Source organism: Rhea pennata, chromosome 19, assembly GCF_028389875.1.
Source record: "Rhea pennata isolate bPtePen1 chromosome 19, bPtePen1.pri, whole genome shotgun sequence".
Lineage (NCBI taxonomy): Eukaryota > Metazoa > Chordata > Aves > Rheiformes > Rheidae > Rhea > Rhea pennata.
The window spans coordinates 1,265,534-1,283,194 of NC_084681.1; the positions used below are offsets into that span (position 1 = coordinate 1,265,534).

Sequence of the window (17,661 nt, forward strand, 5' to 3'; positions counted from 1 at the left end):
GTGATGGCATGGGGCTGCATGGGAACGCCTGCAGCATCAGCTATCACAGCACTCCTGCAGCTTTCCTACTCTGAAAATTATTCCTGGCTTTTTAAACTGTAAACAGCACTTCTAGTTGGCACAGCCCTTCCAAAAATGAGCTTGGTGTTTGCTGTGATGAAGCTGTTCCCTGCTGTACAGGCGAACTGCTGCCAGTCCAAGGAAGAAGACGGGCAGCAGCGGGGTAAGGCTGTGCTTGCCCACCCCTCCGGGGAGGTGCCGCTGGGCAGGGTCTGCGCTCCCGGTGCCCGCAGCGCAGGGCTGTGTCTGGCTGTCGTGGTGTGCAAGCCAGCTTTGTCATTTTGCCAGTTCTGGGCACTGGAGGCAAATGCTTCCTGGCCTGGGACTTCTGGTGCTTGAGCTTGAGAGGTTTGGGCAAGTTCTTGCTGGGCAACTGGTGGCCAAGGCAGTGAGGTCTCCATAGCGATGTCCCCCTGTGCCTGCTAATTAGTGCTTTACCCTGAGCATAGGAACAGCCTCATCCCTGTGGCTGCTGCCAAAATAGTTGGGCATTAGGGACCCGCTGAGGAGTGCACATGTTTGGAAGGGGTGGCCCTGAAGGCACGGGGCATCGCAGGTCCGCCCCGTCCCTTAGCTGTCCCTAGCAAAAGTGTTGGTTGTAACTGCTCAGCTCAAAAGAGCTGATGGCTGAAAGTGTGTGTCACCAAACTTGAGTCAGGGTATTTTGGAAAAGCTTGTTTTGTTCCTTTGCTGTCTCAATACAATAGAAAAAAAAATCTTAAGCTTCGCCAAGATGCTCTGAAGCAGAGGCTGGAAGCAGAAGTGGTCATTACAATGTTGATGAGCTGCTAATATAACATCAACAAATGCTACATGAATCTTTTACACTATGATAGATAAATCAAACCTTTTTTGAAGTGGGAATAGATGAATCAGTGAAGAGGAGCTGACTACCCTGTATTCATCCTTCCCACTCCAAATGCATGAATATTCCCTAACTTGTCTTGCAATTTAATACTAGTGCTGCTATGGGCAGATCCTGGAGCCTTCTCATCGGAAGGCGTTGAGCTGTGAAGCATTTTTCCTCAGCGGCTCGTGAGCTTGTCTGTGGTATCTGCTGCATCTTGTGAGCTCACAGCAAGATGCTAATATCAGCAAAGGACCAAGATCACAGTTTTCAGTTGTGTGCTTTGGTCTTTAGTGGCCGGATTTAATCAGCTCTTCAACAAATGACAGCTATGTGGGACTGGAGCTGTGCTTGGGGCTGTACACGCCAACGAGTTTGGGAAGCAGCTGCACATCAGCTTTACAGGGCTTGAGCTCTGACCTCCAGAGCTAACGAGGTGTGAGCTAAGCTTGTTGCTCATTACTGTGGTAATTAATGTAGCTAGTGGAAAACGAGCCCCTTGGAAGGTGTAGGACCAGGCAGCAGCCGGCACTGTAAGGGGAACTCATAACCACTTGGGTGAGAGTCTCCTTCCACAGAGTTCATTGGAGGAAGAGTTTCAACCTGAAGTGGTATTTGCTCACCACGTGCACAGGGTTGATGCTCTTTCTCTCGTCCCCCCAGCGTAAGTAACGGTGCAATCCTGTCCAGCAGTTGCCTTTGCCCAGCCAGCTCTGAAATGGTGGCTCAGCATCACACTGCGCTGGAGCGCAGCGGCCTCCTGGGCTCGGCCTTCCCCTCCAGGAGCCAGATGCCTTCAACCCGCTGCTCGAACAGGGACTCTCCTGGCTCAGAGGTGCATCTTCTGCCCACGTTTGAATGCACTTGCTCAGCATCAAAGGATTTAGCTAACAGCCTTTAAGCAGCCCTTGAAAAGCAGATACTTTTTTGCTTCCAGACTTCAGCAGACAGCTATTCAAGTGATTTCCCTATTATTGTCTGTTGCTTTTTTTTTCCCTCATTAATGATCTAATATTCCTCTTCTGTTTGGTTATTCCCCTTGACAGTGGTGTAGCTCTTCTCCAGTTTCGGTTAGCAAAGCGAGATGCCAGTGCGAAGGGAGGAGCGCAGGGCTGTGTCCCCTGCACTCCTTCCTGTCTCGTTGCATCTTTTAAAGTTCCCCCATTTGGGAGCCAAATCTCCAGAGCTAAGCGATCTTTATCAGGAGTGATGCTGATGATGCCGTTATCAGTACTGAAGCAGTAGCAAGTCATGCTGGCAGGGATGCAACGCTCTCCACTTCTTCAAAGCCTTTTTTTTGCTGCTTGGTGTTCTCCCCTGCTGCTGGGGTGCTCCCAGTTGGGCTGTGTTGGCACCAGTTGGATCCGTGGGCAGGGGCAGCAACAGCCCTCGCCCCTTGGGTGAAGCGAGCTGCGGGCATGGGGCTGGGGAGCGTCTCCGTTGCTTCCACCGCGCCGCCCTCACGGGACCGGCCGGGCTGCTCCGGCTCTCTGCAGGCGTTAGCAAGCTCTGGTGCAGTTTTCCTCAGATGTAATGCTTGTTTTTAATAGAAATACTCTTTAGCCTCCCTCAAGGAAAGCTCCTTCGGCTCTGAAATCTCGAGGCGAAGCGCAGCGGGCCGGTCCCGGTGCTCTGCCTTCGGGAAGGTCAGCTGGCCCCGGCTCCGGGTGCTGATAGCAATCTCGGAGATGTGGAACAACCAGTTTTGCTGTTCCTCGCTGGGTGTGGTAGGGAAGGGCCCACAATAGCCCCTATAGTTCTCCGAGAGTGATACTGTGAGTCAGGCAGACTTAAATAGCCACTCCAGTTTGCTTTGTAACCTTCTGGTCTGCTTGTATTTTGTTTGCAAGCGTGCCGGTAGCCTGCAGAAAGGTGTGCTTGAGCCTGGCGGGGCGGCTGGAGCCCGGGAACTGCAATCCTGTCCCTCCCCGAGTCCTTTTTGCCTCTGTGGCCTTGGGTGAAACACTTAACCTTGGCTTTCTTGGCTTGCTTGGCTTACCCAATGTGTGTTTCAGGGGAGGGCCAGTGTGGTTCAGTGTGTATATATAAACATGCCGTGTGATTCAGGCTTTCTCCGTTCTCCGGCTTGCTGCGCAGTGGCTGCTGTTTAAATGCAGATAACCCTCTGGTATGATGCAAACCCGGTGGTGTGGGAGGAAGCTCTGAGCGGAGCAGCTCTCCGTGGGGCCGGGGTCAAGACGCGCCGTGGTCCAGGCTGCCAGGGTGTGCAAACGCCTCGCCGGGCCGGCGGGGACGGCTGCAGTATCGTGCAATGGTGCAGGCCTTGTTCTGAGCCGGTTCTCCAAATATTTAGGCTTTCAAATTACCATGTTATTTTTTTTGTCACCACTTCCCTGCTGCCAGGCTCTGTTAATCCAAGCAGTTTCAGGGTGAAATGTCAGTTAGCGTCTAACATAGTCCGCAGCTTTTTTGCGGTGGCGAAGCAGCTGGTGTGAAGGTGTCGGGGTGCCGGCGATGCGGAGGAGCTTGCGTGGGAATCCGCGCAGCAGTCTGACAGCTATTCGGGGCAGGGTTGGTTCAAATCCTGCCGCTGCCCTGCGCGGGCTCCCGCCGTGGAGGACACCGTGGGAATCCTGGAGCCGATTTCTTTGGAGCTTCAGTGTGGGGAGAGACTTCAGAGAAACCTCCTCTTCCTGTTCGTCCCAGCCCAGGAGCAGGCAGGAGAGCGGTGCGAAGGAGCAGGATCCCCCGGCACGGAGGGGAGGACGGGAAAGGCTTGGGAGACGCCGTGCGCTGAGCCGCGGGACGGAGCGCGAGGGCGGCGGGTGCAACGGGGCCGCCTCCGGGACGCAGGAAGGAAGGAAGGAAGGAAGCGTCCCCTCGGCCAGGCTGGAGGGAGCCAGCGCCGGAGCAGCCTCCCACGGCCGGCGTCGGGATCGCGGGCGGGCAAGGCCCTGCGCCGCCGGGATGGGGGCACGGGAATGACGGGGGGGGGGAATGCAGCGGGGCTGGAGGGCGAACGGTCCCGCGCGAGGGGCCGGGCGACCCTGGGGCTCGGTTCGGGGCCGGCGGCAGTCCGGGAGCGCTGGCCCCTGCTCTCCAGGTGTGTTCGTAGCTCGGTGTCGGTGGCCAGAAAGTCCCGCCAGCCCTGGCGCTGAGCTGATTTTTCCTGTGGTGCTGGATGTGCTACTTAATCAGCCGTGGCTTCCACTCCGGTAAAACTGGAAGGAGAGAGGAGAGGGGGTGGTGAGAGCTTTGGAAAAGGCAGCAGAAAAGCCACCCTTGCTTCGACGCGCTCCTCCAGAAGAAATCGCAGCCAAGCTGTGGCATTACGTCACTCTCCTTGCCTTCCTCGTAGTGGGAATTTGTGCACTTCCCGTGATTTAGCGCTCGCAGCTCAACGGGAGAGCAGTTTCCTGGAGGTCCTGCAGCGGTAACCTTTTGCCCAGACCTTCCCGTTCACCGAGACGCCGCTCGTCAAAGCTGGGCGTTTAATTGCCACGGCCGACCGCCAGCCCCCCGCGAGCACCTTCGCTCCCGCCGGCGCCTCGCGGAGCAGCTGCAGGAGTCGACTGAGCGTCGCGGCGGGACCCTCGCTGCCCGGAGCCGCCGCCTGGCCCTTGCGCGGGACGCGGCGGCGCGGTGGCTCCTTCCCCCTCCGCCCCGGTGCCCGGCCCCGCGGGCTCCGGGCCCCTGACCGCCTTCCGCTTCCGAACGCAGGCTTGCACCTCCCGAAGACCCGGCTCTGTTGCCCGGGGCCAGCTGGTGGGGCTGAGCCTGGCCCCGGCTCGCACCTCCTGCTCCCCCACCTAACGTGGGGCTCCTCTGGCACCGGTAGGAAGTTAGTTCCTGGTACTGTTGCCCGGTTGTGAATCTAGATGTAGAGAACGCAGTCGTGCTTGACCCCAGGATGGACCTGTCCTCCAAGGAGGATTTGCTTGCGTCTTCCTTCGTGCTCCAAACGCACTGAAATCATGGCCTTTGCTGCCAGGACCCGGTTCTCGCTGGGGCAGGGTGGAGCAGAGGTGGCCAGTCCCACGTGAAAGCAAGTCTGCGCTCGGCAGTCCCAAGGCTCTCGGTGGCAGGGCCGCCCGCGGACCCCCTGCAGCATGCCGAGGCACCGCTGAAGCCCCTTTCTGAGCCTGCGTGTTGCGGCCGAGGAGGCACGGCCGGGCACTGGCTGCACCGCAGATCGCCGTGGGCGAGAGCGGCGAGGGCTCCCTGCGAGAGGAGGAGGATGCCGAGGCCTCGTTAAGCAGCGCTGGGCTGCCAGAGCAGAGCAGGGAGCTGGCAGAGGCTGCGAGCACCCAGGACGGGGGAGCCAGCGCCACGGGAGCAAGTGGCTGAGCTGGGATTAGGGCTGTCACTACGGCTACTCTTCACAGAGCCATCTAATTAGTGCTTGGGCTTCTAGCTGCTGCTTGCAGGCAACCTCTGGGGCATGTTGCATGATCTTTTCTCCTGGCATTTCCCTCCCAAGGGCTGCCCCGCTCCCGCTGACCCCGCGGGTATCTCGTGGTATCCATCTACTGCTGGCCACAGCTCCAAGGCTGCGTGGGTTGGCAGCATCGTGGGTCCCGAGGCAAGAGCAGCTCTGAGACAGCAATTTTCAGTTTACAAATAACTCTTGGTGTAGGCTGAAAACTTCTTGCAATGCTAGAGCCTGCTGTGCTGAAAGTTAGATCTTCCTAACCTGGCCTTTACAAATAGCTGATGGAGCTTGGCGCTCCCTGAAAGCTTGCTCTAGTCCAGCAATGTTGCTTCCAGTGAAGCAGTGGCACTCGCTCATCTCCTAAAAACGCTCCTGCAGCTCCCATGTGTTTTGGTGTCTGGCTCCAGCATCATTACGGCTTTTGCTGAGGTAAGCCGCTGCTCCTGGTTTCCAGGAAAGGCAAAGCATGCGTGTGATTTAATGCATTTTTAATTAAAAAGTCAGTTGGATCCATCTGTCGTGGACAGCCTTTTCTCCCATGGACTGTGATCCAGGCTCTGCAGTTCCCATCTCAGGAACTGCCCAGCGTAGGTGACCTGTGGTTTGTTCATTAGCAGCTTGCATGCTCGAGAGCCCGTCGCTGACGGCGCGGGGCTGTCCGTGTGCGTGGCACTGCCTTTGCCCTTGCACCTGGCACTTGTTCCTAGGCTGGCTCTGCACATGCACAATTCGTCCATGAAGGTTAAACAGTTCTGGTTTGTTTTTGAGCAAATACTCAGCTCAGGACTTAGCTCTGTTTGCAGCTTCGTGGCCTGGGTTTGTTCCCAGGGTTATGTCTGTCCGCTACTGTTTTCCTGGAGGAGGAAGGTCTTGGTTATTAGTGCAGGAGCATGTCGTAAGCGTGGCCCCTTGCTTGCTCCCTTCCAATGCTGGACTCTGAATCTGGTTGCGGTGAGGTGTCCTGCGTGTTCCTGCACTCTGTGGCTTCTTCGCTGTTGCATCCGCGTGGCCGGATGAAGAAGCTGCCTGGGCAGAGCAGTGTTGGTGGCCAGCAGGCTGGCGGTAGCCGATGTGGCCGGGTGGCACGGTGGGTCGGAGGCCGGGCTGGCTCCCCGGGCGCTGTGGTCACGCTGCTGCTTGCTCTCTCTCCTCTTCTTCCCTTTGGTATGTAAGAGACAGTGCATAGATATCCACCGCCTTAAACATCCATGCGCTTGCAGCGTGACAGAAGCGGGTGCTGAGATGGGTGCTTCATGGACTCGCAGAGCGCTGCGCCATCCCGCGGGTCCGGCTGCCGATCCCTCGGCAGCTCCGTCCCTCGGTGCCGGCGCTCCGGCTGTTCCCAGCTGTGGGAGGATCTGCAGAGCATTCCGGGTCTCAAACTGCCTTCCTACATCTTGTCTTTCCAGGAGATGTTCTCTTCCAGATGGCAGAAGTCCACAGGCAGATCCAGAATCAGCTAGAAGAGATGGTGAGTGCCCGCAGCTCTCCGGCAAGCGTGGCCTTGGCCTCTGCAGGTGCTTTTAGCCTGAACGAGAAGTGCTGTCCTGCGAGGGGATGCACCAAGCAGTTGCCACACTCATAGCTCAGGGCAGAAACCGCTCTTCAGCCCTGGCTGAACAAAACTGCCCTTCGTTTTCCTTTGAGCCCCTAAACTGCTGGATCCCAGGGAAGGGCAAGGGCCACCTCCGCTCCAGAGCTGGTCTCTGTCCGTGCTCAGAGCTGCTTCATATCGAAGCAGAGCCGCTGGGTGTTGCAACTAAGCAAAACAGTTTTCAGTGTCTTAACCAGATAAAATCCGCCTCTGAGGTGGATTTGCTGGACTGCAAAGGGTCTGGTCTGTTGGTTCATCCACTTCTGTCCTGCTGGGTGTCTCTCTCTGAGTGTCCATCTGTCTCTCTGCCATCAGCTTCTCTCCTCTCATGCGTTCAGACAACCTCTCACCTGCCATACCCCAGCCAGTTGGCCACCCTCGTGTTATTTGCTTCTCTCTGTGCTACCTGTGTGTCTTCATGCCCTCTCCTACCTGCTCTCTATTTATGGGCCCCTTTGTGGCATTCCCCGTGCCCATCTGCCTGTGCTCTCCACGGTGGCCTTCGGTGCCCTTGCAATGGGTTTGGCAGCCCTTGTGAAGGGAACATGTAATGTCTTTTTGTTTCCAGCTGAAGTCCTTCCACAACGAGCTTCTCACGCAGCTGGAGCAGAAGGTAGAACTGGACTCCAGGTACTTAAGTGTAAGTAACCTGCAGGCTTGAGTAACTGAAATAGCAGGGGTTTGCTAAGGGTCTCTCTCTGCTTTTTCTCTTCCCTGCTTCCAGCCCTTCCTCCTTGCCCTGCTCCCCCATACCTCCTGGTCAGGGGTAGCCAGTTGTACCTGGGTGCTGCTCAGGCAGGTAGCACTGGAGATGGGTTCCACAACCACCAAACGGGTCACCATGCGCCAAATGGTGTTCTGGTCTCATGTAAAACTGTTCAAGCTCCTGTTTGTGTTTGCTGGGTAATGGGGGATCTGCTTCTCCTGGAAGATGGCTGCACATTTGCCATTAAATGCTAAAACCTGGCCTTAATGTCGGGAGCTGAGGCCGAGATGTCACTAGGATGAGACACAAGCTGTGCAGCACTCTGGTATTTCACTGTTCACAGCTTTCTCCTCTGTCACATTTAGGCTGCACTGAAAAAGTACCAGACGGAGCAAAGGAGCAAGGGGGATTCACTAGACAAGTGCCAAGCAGAGCTGAAGAAGCTGCGGAAGAAGAGCCAAGGAAGCAAAAACCCGCAGAAGTATTCAGACAAGGAGCTGCAGGTAGGACACCGCGTGCAGGGAAACGAGCCCCCGTCAGGCGCGCGGCACGTGGATAAACCTCTCGTCTTTGCGCAGGGCGGTGGCTGCTTTATACCGCTGGCTAGAGGTGGGCCGAGTCTTGCAAACGTGTAGATGACGGCTTGGTGTTTTCTCTTGAAGCCGTGCGGTAGCGTTGGGGGAGCGTGGTGCAGCGTGGGAGCTGTGGATGGGGAGGGGGACGCGGCCCGCGGTGCGGGGCCGGCCGGGGCTGTGGCCGTGGCCGGGGAGGAGCGCTCCCGGCTTTGGAGCGGTGCTGCACGCTCAGCCGCTGGCAGGTGCCGTGCCGGGAGGTGCCCGTTGAATCCACCACCGTGGCTCCTCTCACTTCATGAATGAACCCGGAGAGATCGTGAACTTCTGTTGTGCCAGATCCATCTCCCCTGGATCGTGTGTTGCTCAAGTATTTTCTGTGCCTCCTGACTCCGGACCCCTTCCCCCAGCCCGACAGGCTGGGGAGCACATGCTGGAGGAGGTTTGCGAGTGAATCACTAGAGTGTGACTCCTGATTTAGGCGTACTTGCGAACCACATGCTGTTATCTAATCAGGATCCGATTGCGTCGCCCTGAGACGGAGGGGCCGGAGCCCCGAGCAGGCAGCTGGCAAGCACGGCCGCGCGCGGGTCCTGCTCGCTTCCGCTGCCCGCAGCACCAGGGTTTCCAGCAGGGAGACGGTGAGGGCCGGGAGCACGTTGAAGAGTGCCCGGCGCAGAGGTCGGAGACGGCGGTGCTGATGCGCGGAAGCTTTGGGCCCCTGGCAGCCGTGGGAACTGAGCTGGGGCTGTGCTGGGGATGCGCTAAGGGTTAGTGATGTATCCGCAGCCGAGTTTGTCTTAAGTCTATGGCTTTTGATTCAAGCTTCTCCTGGAGCATGTCTGAACATGACTAGTTTAATAGGTGACTAATACATCAATCTGTAAACTTGCTCTGGCCTAAAATGCTGCTGCTGTAGCTAAGGCCATTGCCATTGAGTGATTACAGCACTGATAGTATGTTATTAAAGGGGGGAGAATTAATCCCCAAGGCAGAAATTGCATACTCATCTCCAAAGCAAGGCATTAGAAAATAGATTGTTTAGAGCAGTCTTTTACTTCCGATGGAATAGGTTGATAGCACATCCAAAATGATCCACCTTTTCCTAAGATGATCTAAACATCAATGGTACTTCAGTAGCTGGGACTGTACAAAACGGCATTTAGAATAATCAGCAGATAGTTAGTGAAGGTTATGCAGAGGAAGTTACACTTAATTGCACTAAAATTTGGGATATCAGTCATTCTCCTGGTAGTGTGAATCAGAATAATCACTGGAGGAGAAAAACACAGCAGTCATCTATCAAGGCTCTGAGTGCAACTCTTGTGCTGAACTGGAGTGCTTTGTATTACACATGTTAATTTGCAGCCTCCCAGCTCCCAAGACTACTGAGATTGCTTGCACAAGGCATGGTTAATTTGAGCATCTTTGGAAGCAGTTGATTTGGTAGGACTCGGGGCCCTGCTTACTAGGGCAAAGGCTGGTGCTTTCTTGAAAGCCAAGCAGTTTAAACCACTTGAATACTGGCATTTTTGCAAGTCATTGCTCTGAAAGAGGGAAGACTTGTTAAGCAATGAGCAAAGGTATCTTTAAATGAGAGCAAACCCAGGGCATCAAAACTTGTGATTGGCTAGTTATCCCCTTCCCTGCAAAAACTGCAAGAGGGACAGAAAAGCGAAATTCCAGCCAGGGCCCCTTGCGTCTTGCCTAAATACCCACAGGGTTACTGCTCGCCACCCCCCCACCCCCCGGAATCCCAATCACATGCCCAGAGTTAGCAGGGATGAATTTTCTCCTCCATTATAGGTTTTTATATAGCTGAGAGAAGGAGTTATAATTTGATGTTCCTGCCATGAAATGGCAGAGATGAGGGTAGCTCTATTAGCAGAGCTTCTTTGGGTAAAGATAGAAAAACAGGATCAAGCTTTCGTTCTCTTAATCTTTCAGCAGTAAGTATTTAGGAAGTGCTTATCTCTTTGAAAAAGCCTTATGATGGCTTTTAAGCTTAAAGAGCTGTGAAACTACTCAACTGCTAGCTTTTTCTTTTTTTTCTTCCCCTAGATTCAAATGGGAAGTTGAAATTGCTGAATTCAATCAAGAGGGTTATTTCTTTTCTGTGCTAGCTAGTATGCTGATATTTCATACTTTGAACAGAAAAAGAAGAGGAAAAAGGTATTTTGGGCAAGCCTTGATGATATTCTTACCTTTCCCTGAGAGGACATGGGGAAAATATGGATTGTGGCTAATATCAGCAGAAGTGCTAAGTCCCCTTTGGCCTGGACTTGCCATAAACTTCCTAAGGATCCAATGGATTCCTTTGGTCAGTGCTGGCAAAATCTTACTGTGAAATCTTAAAATAGAGCCAGCAGTGTCATTCTAGCATCAAGCAACAGGGGAATTACTTTAAAGGGTGTCTCTGTCTTGAGCTAAGCAGAGATGTTGCTGCAAAGAGGGAGCTTGGCAGTTGGACTAAGAGCTGTTACCTCTAAACCATGCAATGAAACACTTCGTGTGGAAGGTGAGCTGCATCCTGTTGTTGGTTCTTTTTTCCAACCATAATGTTTTCAAAAATCATCTCTTTTGTTGCAAAGCCACTGTCAGAAGCAATGCTGCTCAGAGAAGACCACTCCTCCACTGGGCTCTTGGCTTCCTCCTTTGGCTCAGCTCTGCTGGTGTCCTGCATCTCAAGAGCAACTGGGCCAAGGAAGGAGCCTCTTGCCTGGATTAGTGAAAATGAGGAGCTTGCCATCAGTACTGCAGTCGAGGTCTGTTAGTAGCTCCAGACCCCTCTGAGGAGCTGCTCTCTTTGCACCGAGTGATCTCGCTCCACAAGAATCTTTCTCTGTCAATTTACTTAAAACAGAAACAAAACATAGCAACTCCCTTCAGAGAACAGAGTGATTCTCAGTTTTAACTGGCACAGAACTGTCTTTGTGGCCAACTTGTAAAACCACCAGCCAACATCGGCCTTTGTGGAGGCTGCTAAAGGCACCTCTTAATGCTTGCAGGAAATTAAAGTCATGCTTCGTCAAGCTGGTGTCTGGGGAAAAATGACTGATCAAACAACAATTGGATGGAGCTCTTTTAATGTAGTGTTGCAGATTACTTTGTCTTGTAGTGGGAGAAGTTGCTGTTGGCAGAAATATACTGGTAGCTACATCAGTCATTTTATTCAATAAAGCAATAAAATCTTGCTTCTTTTGAAGAGTCATCCACTTAAGTTACTGTAGCACTTAGCAGCCAGGAATATGATGCTCTGTCATCATCTCTTCATATTTAATGCTACAGGAAGCATAATCGCTCCTTTCTGCCTTTTCACTGCATGTTGAGTGACCACATTTTGTCATTGTCTATAAGTAAAATAGATGCTTGAAATCTGAGCCCCGAGAGAGGGAACGCTGCCTGCGAGCGGCTGCCCTGTTCCAGCCTCTCGGGGAGCTCAAGTATGTGTTTGCTGTAATGTCATCTCACTCCACCAAGGTGAGATAAGTTTTGAGGCTCTTCAGGCTCTGGTTTGCTTGGTGGGAGAAGGCCATCCTCATCTGAGCCAGGGTTCCAACAAGGTTGCCTCAGCCCTTCCAGGCTGTGCTAGACTGATCAGAAAGTCCAGTGGAAGAGCCCAGACTTCATCCTTGCTCTCACCTGAGAGTCTTCTCCTGAATTCAGGCTTTTCTCCTCTACAAAGGAGAAATAAATGCTAATATTCAGCAGGCATTGCACGTAGCTAGTTATCTCGTGGGCGGGGAGCAGTGACTTTGGGAACGTGGAGGAATCGAGGAAGGGGCCGAGACTCTCGGTGAGGCAGCAGAGCGCTGGCCACAGCCACTTTGTCAGCAGGCTCCCAGTTAGCTGCACCAGCAACTTGGCAGTGTGCGAGGAGAGCTAATCCAGACGCTGTCTGCAAGTCCCAAGTTGCGTATTTGCTGTCTCTTGTGCCTGTTATGTGCTCTAATAGATGAGGAAGGACTTCACAGGATTAAAATAGTTCAGAATTTAAAACACCTTGTGGTTTTGCAGTAGAAAAACTCATGTAGTTTAAAAACAGCTTGAAGTGCAATTAGTTTGCAGTAAAGATTTTCCATTTCCAAAACTTTAGTGTCACAGTCAAGACAGATGATGTGGTTATAGGGTGTCACTGTTGAATGTCCCAGTGAAGCCAGCTTTTTTTTTTTTTTTTCCTCATTCTTTTGGGTCAGTTCAGAAGATCCTTTTTGCTATATGTGAGGAATGAAATTTTTGTTAGAATGAGACAGTCACTGCCTCAAATTCTCCAACTAAGTTACCTAGTTACCGAGATGTTTGGTTTTTTGGGGGACTGGGCTGAGCTGAGAACTAGGAGAATAAACCAATTCACTTCATGCCTTTTATGAAAAAGAATGAGGACAAATATTAAGTAAGCATCAAGAAAGCTTAAATTTCTGTAATTTCATTAAATGCTGGTTATGATCAAACCATCAAATCAAGGTCACAGTGGGTTTATGACCCTGATTGAATCAGCAAGTCAACAATGAAGTTATGTTGGTTCATCAGTTTATCAAATCATGTTAGTGTTACAGGCAATTGGATTTCTTCATGAAGCGGAGACAAAGTGTTGCTTGTAATTCATGCTGAATTGCAAGACTGAAACAGGCTAAAAGGCTGTGTCTGACCTGGGCACACTAGGAATATCTGTATGGCATAGGTGAAGCTGCTCTAGATGTAGCTATATGGGTAAGCCACGCTCTGTCCCTGTTTAACAGCTTCCGAACTACTGTGGATGGAACAAACTGCATCGATCTAAGGTCGTCTCTGATGGCAACTTGGTGAGCGTCTGCACAGCAGGCAGGCTGCAGCCCTTCGTGCCTGGTACCACCGGGCTAGTAGAAACTTTGGTATAGCTACAGCTAGGGTTTTATCCTCAGAAGGGGTCTTGACATTGTAGCCGAGGGATGTGGCATCCATGCAAGGCTTTAGACCCTCAATCAAAGACGACAGCCTCGGTGAGCTCTGCTCAGCTAGTCTGGAGGAAATCAAGTCAGTGTCTTGCTCACTGCTTCAGTGTCTCAAATCTCACAAGCCCTAGTGACTTCTGCTTCCTTCTACAAAAGCAGATGCAGGAGGCTGCTGAACTGGGGGCGATGGGCTTCAGAGCTGCTGCTTAAGGAGAGACACATGGTCAGAGTCTAGCTCCTGCCCAGATGTTAGTGTTCTGCAATTTGCATGTACATCTGTTCCTATGTGAATGAATATTTTAAGCATTAAATACCGTTGTGCCAAATGGCTTAGAGGTTTTTATAAACTTTTGTAATTGAAACCTCATTTTGATATTCCCATCAGGAGAAATAATTTTAGCTATAGGTCAAGAAATGCTAACTTATAAGGAGTTTGTGCTAACCAGGTTACGAGGGCTTATGTAAAAGTCAAACAGAGAAGAATTATATAAAAGCTCTATGGCTCCAAATAATTCTCTCCAATTTTTTTGTTTTAAACTGAGTTAGGTTGTATGTTTTAAAGCATCAAATACTTTCAGCAGGGAAAGGGGGAGAAGCATGTGCAAAATATGTGGTGGAGAATCCAGGCATGGATCGCAGGCTGAGCTGCTCTGGCCTTGCAGTAGCATCTGACCTTGTCTTGCAGCGCACAGATCGGGCCTGGGCGAGGACCCTCGACTTGGTACCTATCACCCGACCTGGCCCGAGGGCTCGTCCCTTCAAGGGTCCGCTTGCGTTGGCACTAGCTGTGACCTTGCGCACTAGCGAAGTTGGCCGGTTCCTGCAGCAGGGGTGGAGGAACCCTGCCTTGGCATGGGTTCCTGGACACCTCTGTGGTCCCTGCACCTATAAAAGACGGCCCTGGGAGGAGGGAAAGGCCCCCGTGTCGCTGTTCGGGCTCAACGCTGTGAGTTTGGGTGTGTTTGGCTGCTGTGGATGGCTGTTGCAGTCCGGCCCCAAAGGGCGGCTGTGCACTCGGACGCGCGAAATGCAGTTTCCTGAGACCGGCTCTGCAGATCTCCCGGCAGCTGCTACGCGTGCACACCCAACCGAGTGCTTCGTTTGTTTACTTCTATATAAACTCTTAAGCTTTTCTTTTTCTCTGGGTTGAGATGCCTCAAACTTCTTTTACGAACCCGATCTTTCAGTCGTGTCCGCAGCGCTCAGGCCAGGTGGGACGCGTGCGTTCAGCAGTGACCCTGTCTCCGTCTGGGTGAAGTGCCCACCGTCTCCAGGGAAGGTCCGGGGTGGTTGATCCCGAGCCCCCGCGCAGCCAGCCAAAGGCAGCAGCTGGCCGCTGTATTTCGTTCTTCATAAGCTCTCTGCAGTCTCTGCACGTGTGGTGCTCTTCGGGAGCAGTGGAAGGATGAAGCTGCCGCCCGGAAGAGCGGACGGGTAGGACAGCAAACGCGATGAGGAGAGACAGCGGGTCGGGGAAGCCCGGTCCCCCGGGGCAGGACAGTTACTAGCTTTGTGTCCCTCCAGACTGGCGGTGCCCGTTTCCCGCAGGATGACCCTCAGCTAGCGCAAGAGCTGTCCCCATGCCACCGCTCATGAAGGAGAGCGTTTGGCGTGGGGGGGTGTAACTTGGGTCTCGCTTTGGAGCGAGTCTAAGGCCTTTACGGCAAACAAGCAGCGTCTGGAGCAATCCGCAGCGCCAGCCACAGCGAAACGGGGATGAAACGGAGAGTGGAGACTAACGGGCTGTGCAGCCCTGGTGCTGATATCTGGAAGAGCTTCAGCTGCTGCGGATGTCAGCACCTCGCGTCACCCCAGCGGGCTCGGGTCTAGGGCTGTCCCCGCGGCTGTCCGTGCTCGCCTGGAGGATCGCGTGGCTCTGCAGAGAAACCGCTTCGTTCTCGCGAAAGGCAGTGAAACGTGGTGGCCCTCGCAGGGGCAGTCTGGGCTTGCTCTGTGCTTTGGTGCAGAACGTGCTGGGGGGGACGGGGCTTTGCAGAGGTTTGTCCGCGGGCCGCGGCGGCTCTCGGCCGAGCAAGGGCTCCCCGAGCCTGGAGTCGGGAGCACAGTGCTGGGAACAAATCCTGGAAACGAGGAAGAGCTTTCTTCTTGCCCAGAGGTTGGTGGGGCTGAGGATCCCCAAAACTGTTGTTTTCTTCCACTTTGACTGTATTCTGGGATGCTGTTTGAGCAGTTTTTTCCTTGAGAAACTGTTCTGAAACTTAAAACCTCTTTCTCTGTTAATCAGCCTAACTTCTTTCTGATTTTTATCCCATTACTATCTAATTATTCTCCCTTGTGATTTCCTAAATAAATCCTCTCTCCTCTGTATTTACTGCTTCAGCCTGCCAGTATCTTCAGCTGTCCAACACAGCTTGCAGAATCTTCCTTGGCCTTTTCACGGACCTTTTCTTTTTCTTGTTTCTCTTTGCTTGTCCCTGCTCGTCCCCTCCACGGCTCAGAGCCAGATTTTGGGGTCGCTCCTGGCAGGAGGCTCCGTGCCTTCGGCGCCGGGGCAGTCGCCGCCTCGGCTCCCGTCTCCTGCTGGAAACGTGCCCGTCTTGCTCCCTCCTGCAGTGCGACAGGTTTCCTAGTCTCCAAGCTTGCTGCCGTCCCCGCGGTGGGTTGGCTGGTGACTTCTGAAGCTGACCCTTGCTCGCTTCTGCCTGGGTTTGGTTTCCTTGCTGGGCTTGGAGCTGGTCCTTCGCGCAGCCCGCTTTACCAGCACCCGGGGAGATGATCTGCAATGCTGGTTTCTGCAGGGCCTCGCTGGCCAGCCTTGCCCTCGACTTTCACTGCCTGCTGGTTACCACATTCTTGTCTTGGATGGAACTGCTTGAGCTTTTCTCCTTTCCCCCCTCAGAAAGAGATGCCTTGATTGTTAAAGGCTTGAGCAAAATTCAGTAATGACACGGCTGTTTCACCTGCACCAGCTAGGCTGATTGCAGTATGTGGCTGAGAACTCGGGTGTTGGCACTTAGATGCTTTTTCATCCTTACGTGTCTCTAGCCGTCAGCTTGTGAGTTGTGTTTGGGAAGACGGAGTGGTCTGAAGACCGGGGCCGCGGCGTGCCCCGGCCCCCGCAAGGCACCGGGGGCCGCAGCTGCACGAGCTGGGAAGCTTGCAGCGTGCTTCCCCCTGGTTCGTGTCTTCTCATTCCTACTTCGCTGTCTGCCCGGTCGGGGTGACTCGGGCCACCTCGTGCGAGCGGAGCAGCTGTGCAGCTTTGCTGCCCGGGGCCGGTGCGGCCGGGCGGCGCGTTCCCGGGTGAAGCAGGGCTCCTCTCCGGGCGTCTGGGAGCTGCGGCCGGGCTGTGCCCGGCGGGGAAGCCGCTCGGACGGACGGATGGACGGGGCGCGAGTGCCTGCTGCCAGTGTTTCTGAAGCAAACCGCTTCCCGGCCTGACTCGGGCTGCGCTAGCGCTGACGAGCGCTGACATTGCTAATTAGGTCGGCTGCTCCCGGTGAAGGCGAAGCTGATGCGCTCAGGCAGCGGGGGAGGAAAGGGGAGTTATTTGAGGCCTCTCCAACCTAGAAACCCAGAAAAGGTTTCTGGAGCTGTGCGTTGGCTCGGGCTCCGGGTCCCAGCGCTGCCAGGGCCGGTGCGAGCTCTGACCCGGGCTCCTTCTGGCCGTCTTGTGCAGCGAGCTCCAAAAACTGCGTGTTTTTTTTTTTTTTTCCCTCCTTTTAAACTGGAACTTTATTTGGTTGCTTAATGCTTAAAATCTGAATTTGGAACTGACAACCTAGATTAAGTTCTATACTTCTTATGTTACGGTAATCATTTGAATTACTTATGAGACACTCAAACAGTGCACGCTCGTTCCCGAAATCCTCACGGGAATGACGGCCGCGGGAGCCCGGGGCCGGGCTGCAACCGGCGGGTGTGACGGCCGGAGCAGCGACGCCTGCCTTTGCTCTCCTTGGCTCAGCTGCTGGGTCGCTGCAAGGCGAGAAGTGCACTTGACTGGGAGTTAGAAATTTCCCCCTTCTCAGAGGGAATCGAGGTAGGAGAAGCAGAGAGCTGCTAGTCCTGCAGCTTGAAGGACACATGGTTGCAAGCAGCAACACAGCTTACTCGGACAGGGCTTTTCTTGACTTAGTCTTGCATCATGTTTTGCATAGGGAGGGAAAAAATGCATCTGGCATATTTAATATGATTATTTAAATTGTCTTTCTATGAATTATCCAGAATGAAAACTATCTAGTAAATAGAAAATGGTGAACACCACATCTTAATGTACTAACATGTAAAAATCAAGAATCTGAATAAATCAAAGGCTTATCGTGCATATTTACATAAAGTATATAAAGCTCTGAGAATACTAAATTTAGAGCAAAAGCTCTCCACTTTCAAATCATCGTGTCTTAGTGGCTGCAACCAGTTAGAACAAGCCTTTCTTCAGTGAAATAATTAGAAGTGCACTTGCAAAACAAGATGGAAATCAGGGATGTAAATAAGGTTTTAACTTGCATGTTTAAGTCATGATTGAAACTAAATCCACCATTGCTGAGGTGGAGAAATTTCACCCTGCCTTGCACAGTGGTGCATGCTATCTTCA

The 17,661-nt window shown here is 53.2% G+C and overlaps 1 protein-coding gene across 1 annotated transcript in view; it reads left to right on the forward strand.

The window, feature by feature from the left end:
• Window positions 1-17,661, forward strand: part of BAIAP2 (BAR/IMD domain containing adaptor protein 2) — a 54,881-nt gene that overhangs the window by 21,621 nt on the left and 15,599 nt on the right. The window contains 3 exon segments of the mRNA XM_062591585.1: window positions 6,710-6,771; window positions 7,463-7,534; window positions 7,966-8,103. Of these exon segments, the coding sequence (XP_062447569.1) occupies window positions 6,710-6,771; window positions 7,463-7,534; window positions 7,966-8,103 (272 nt within the window).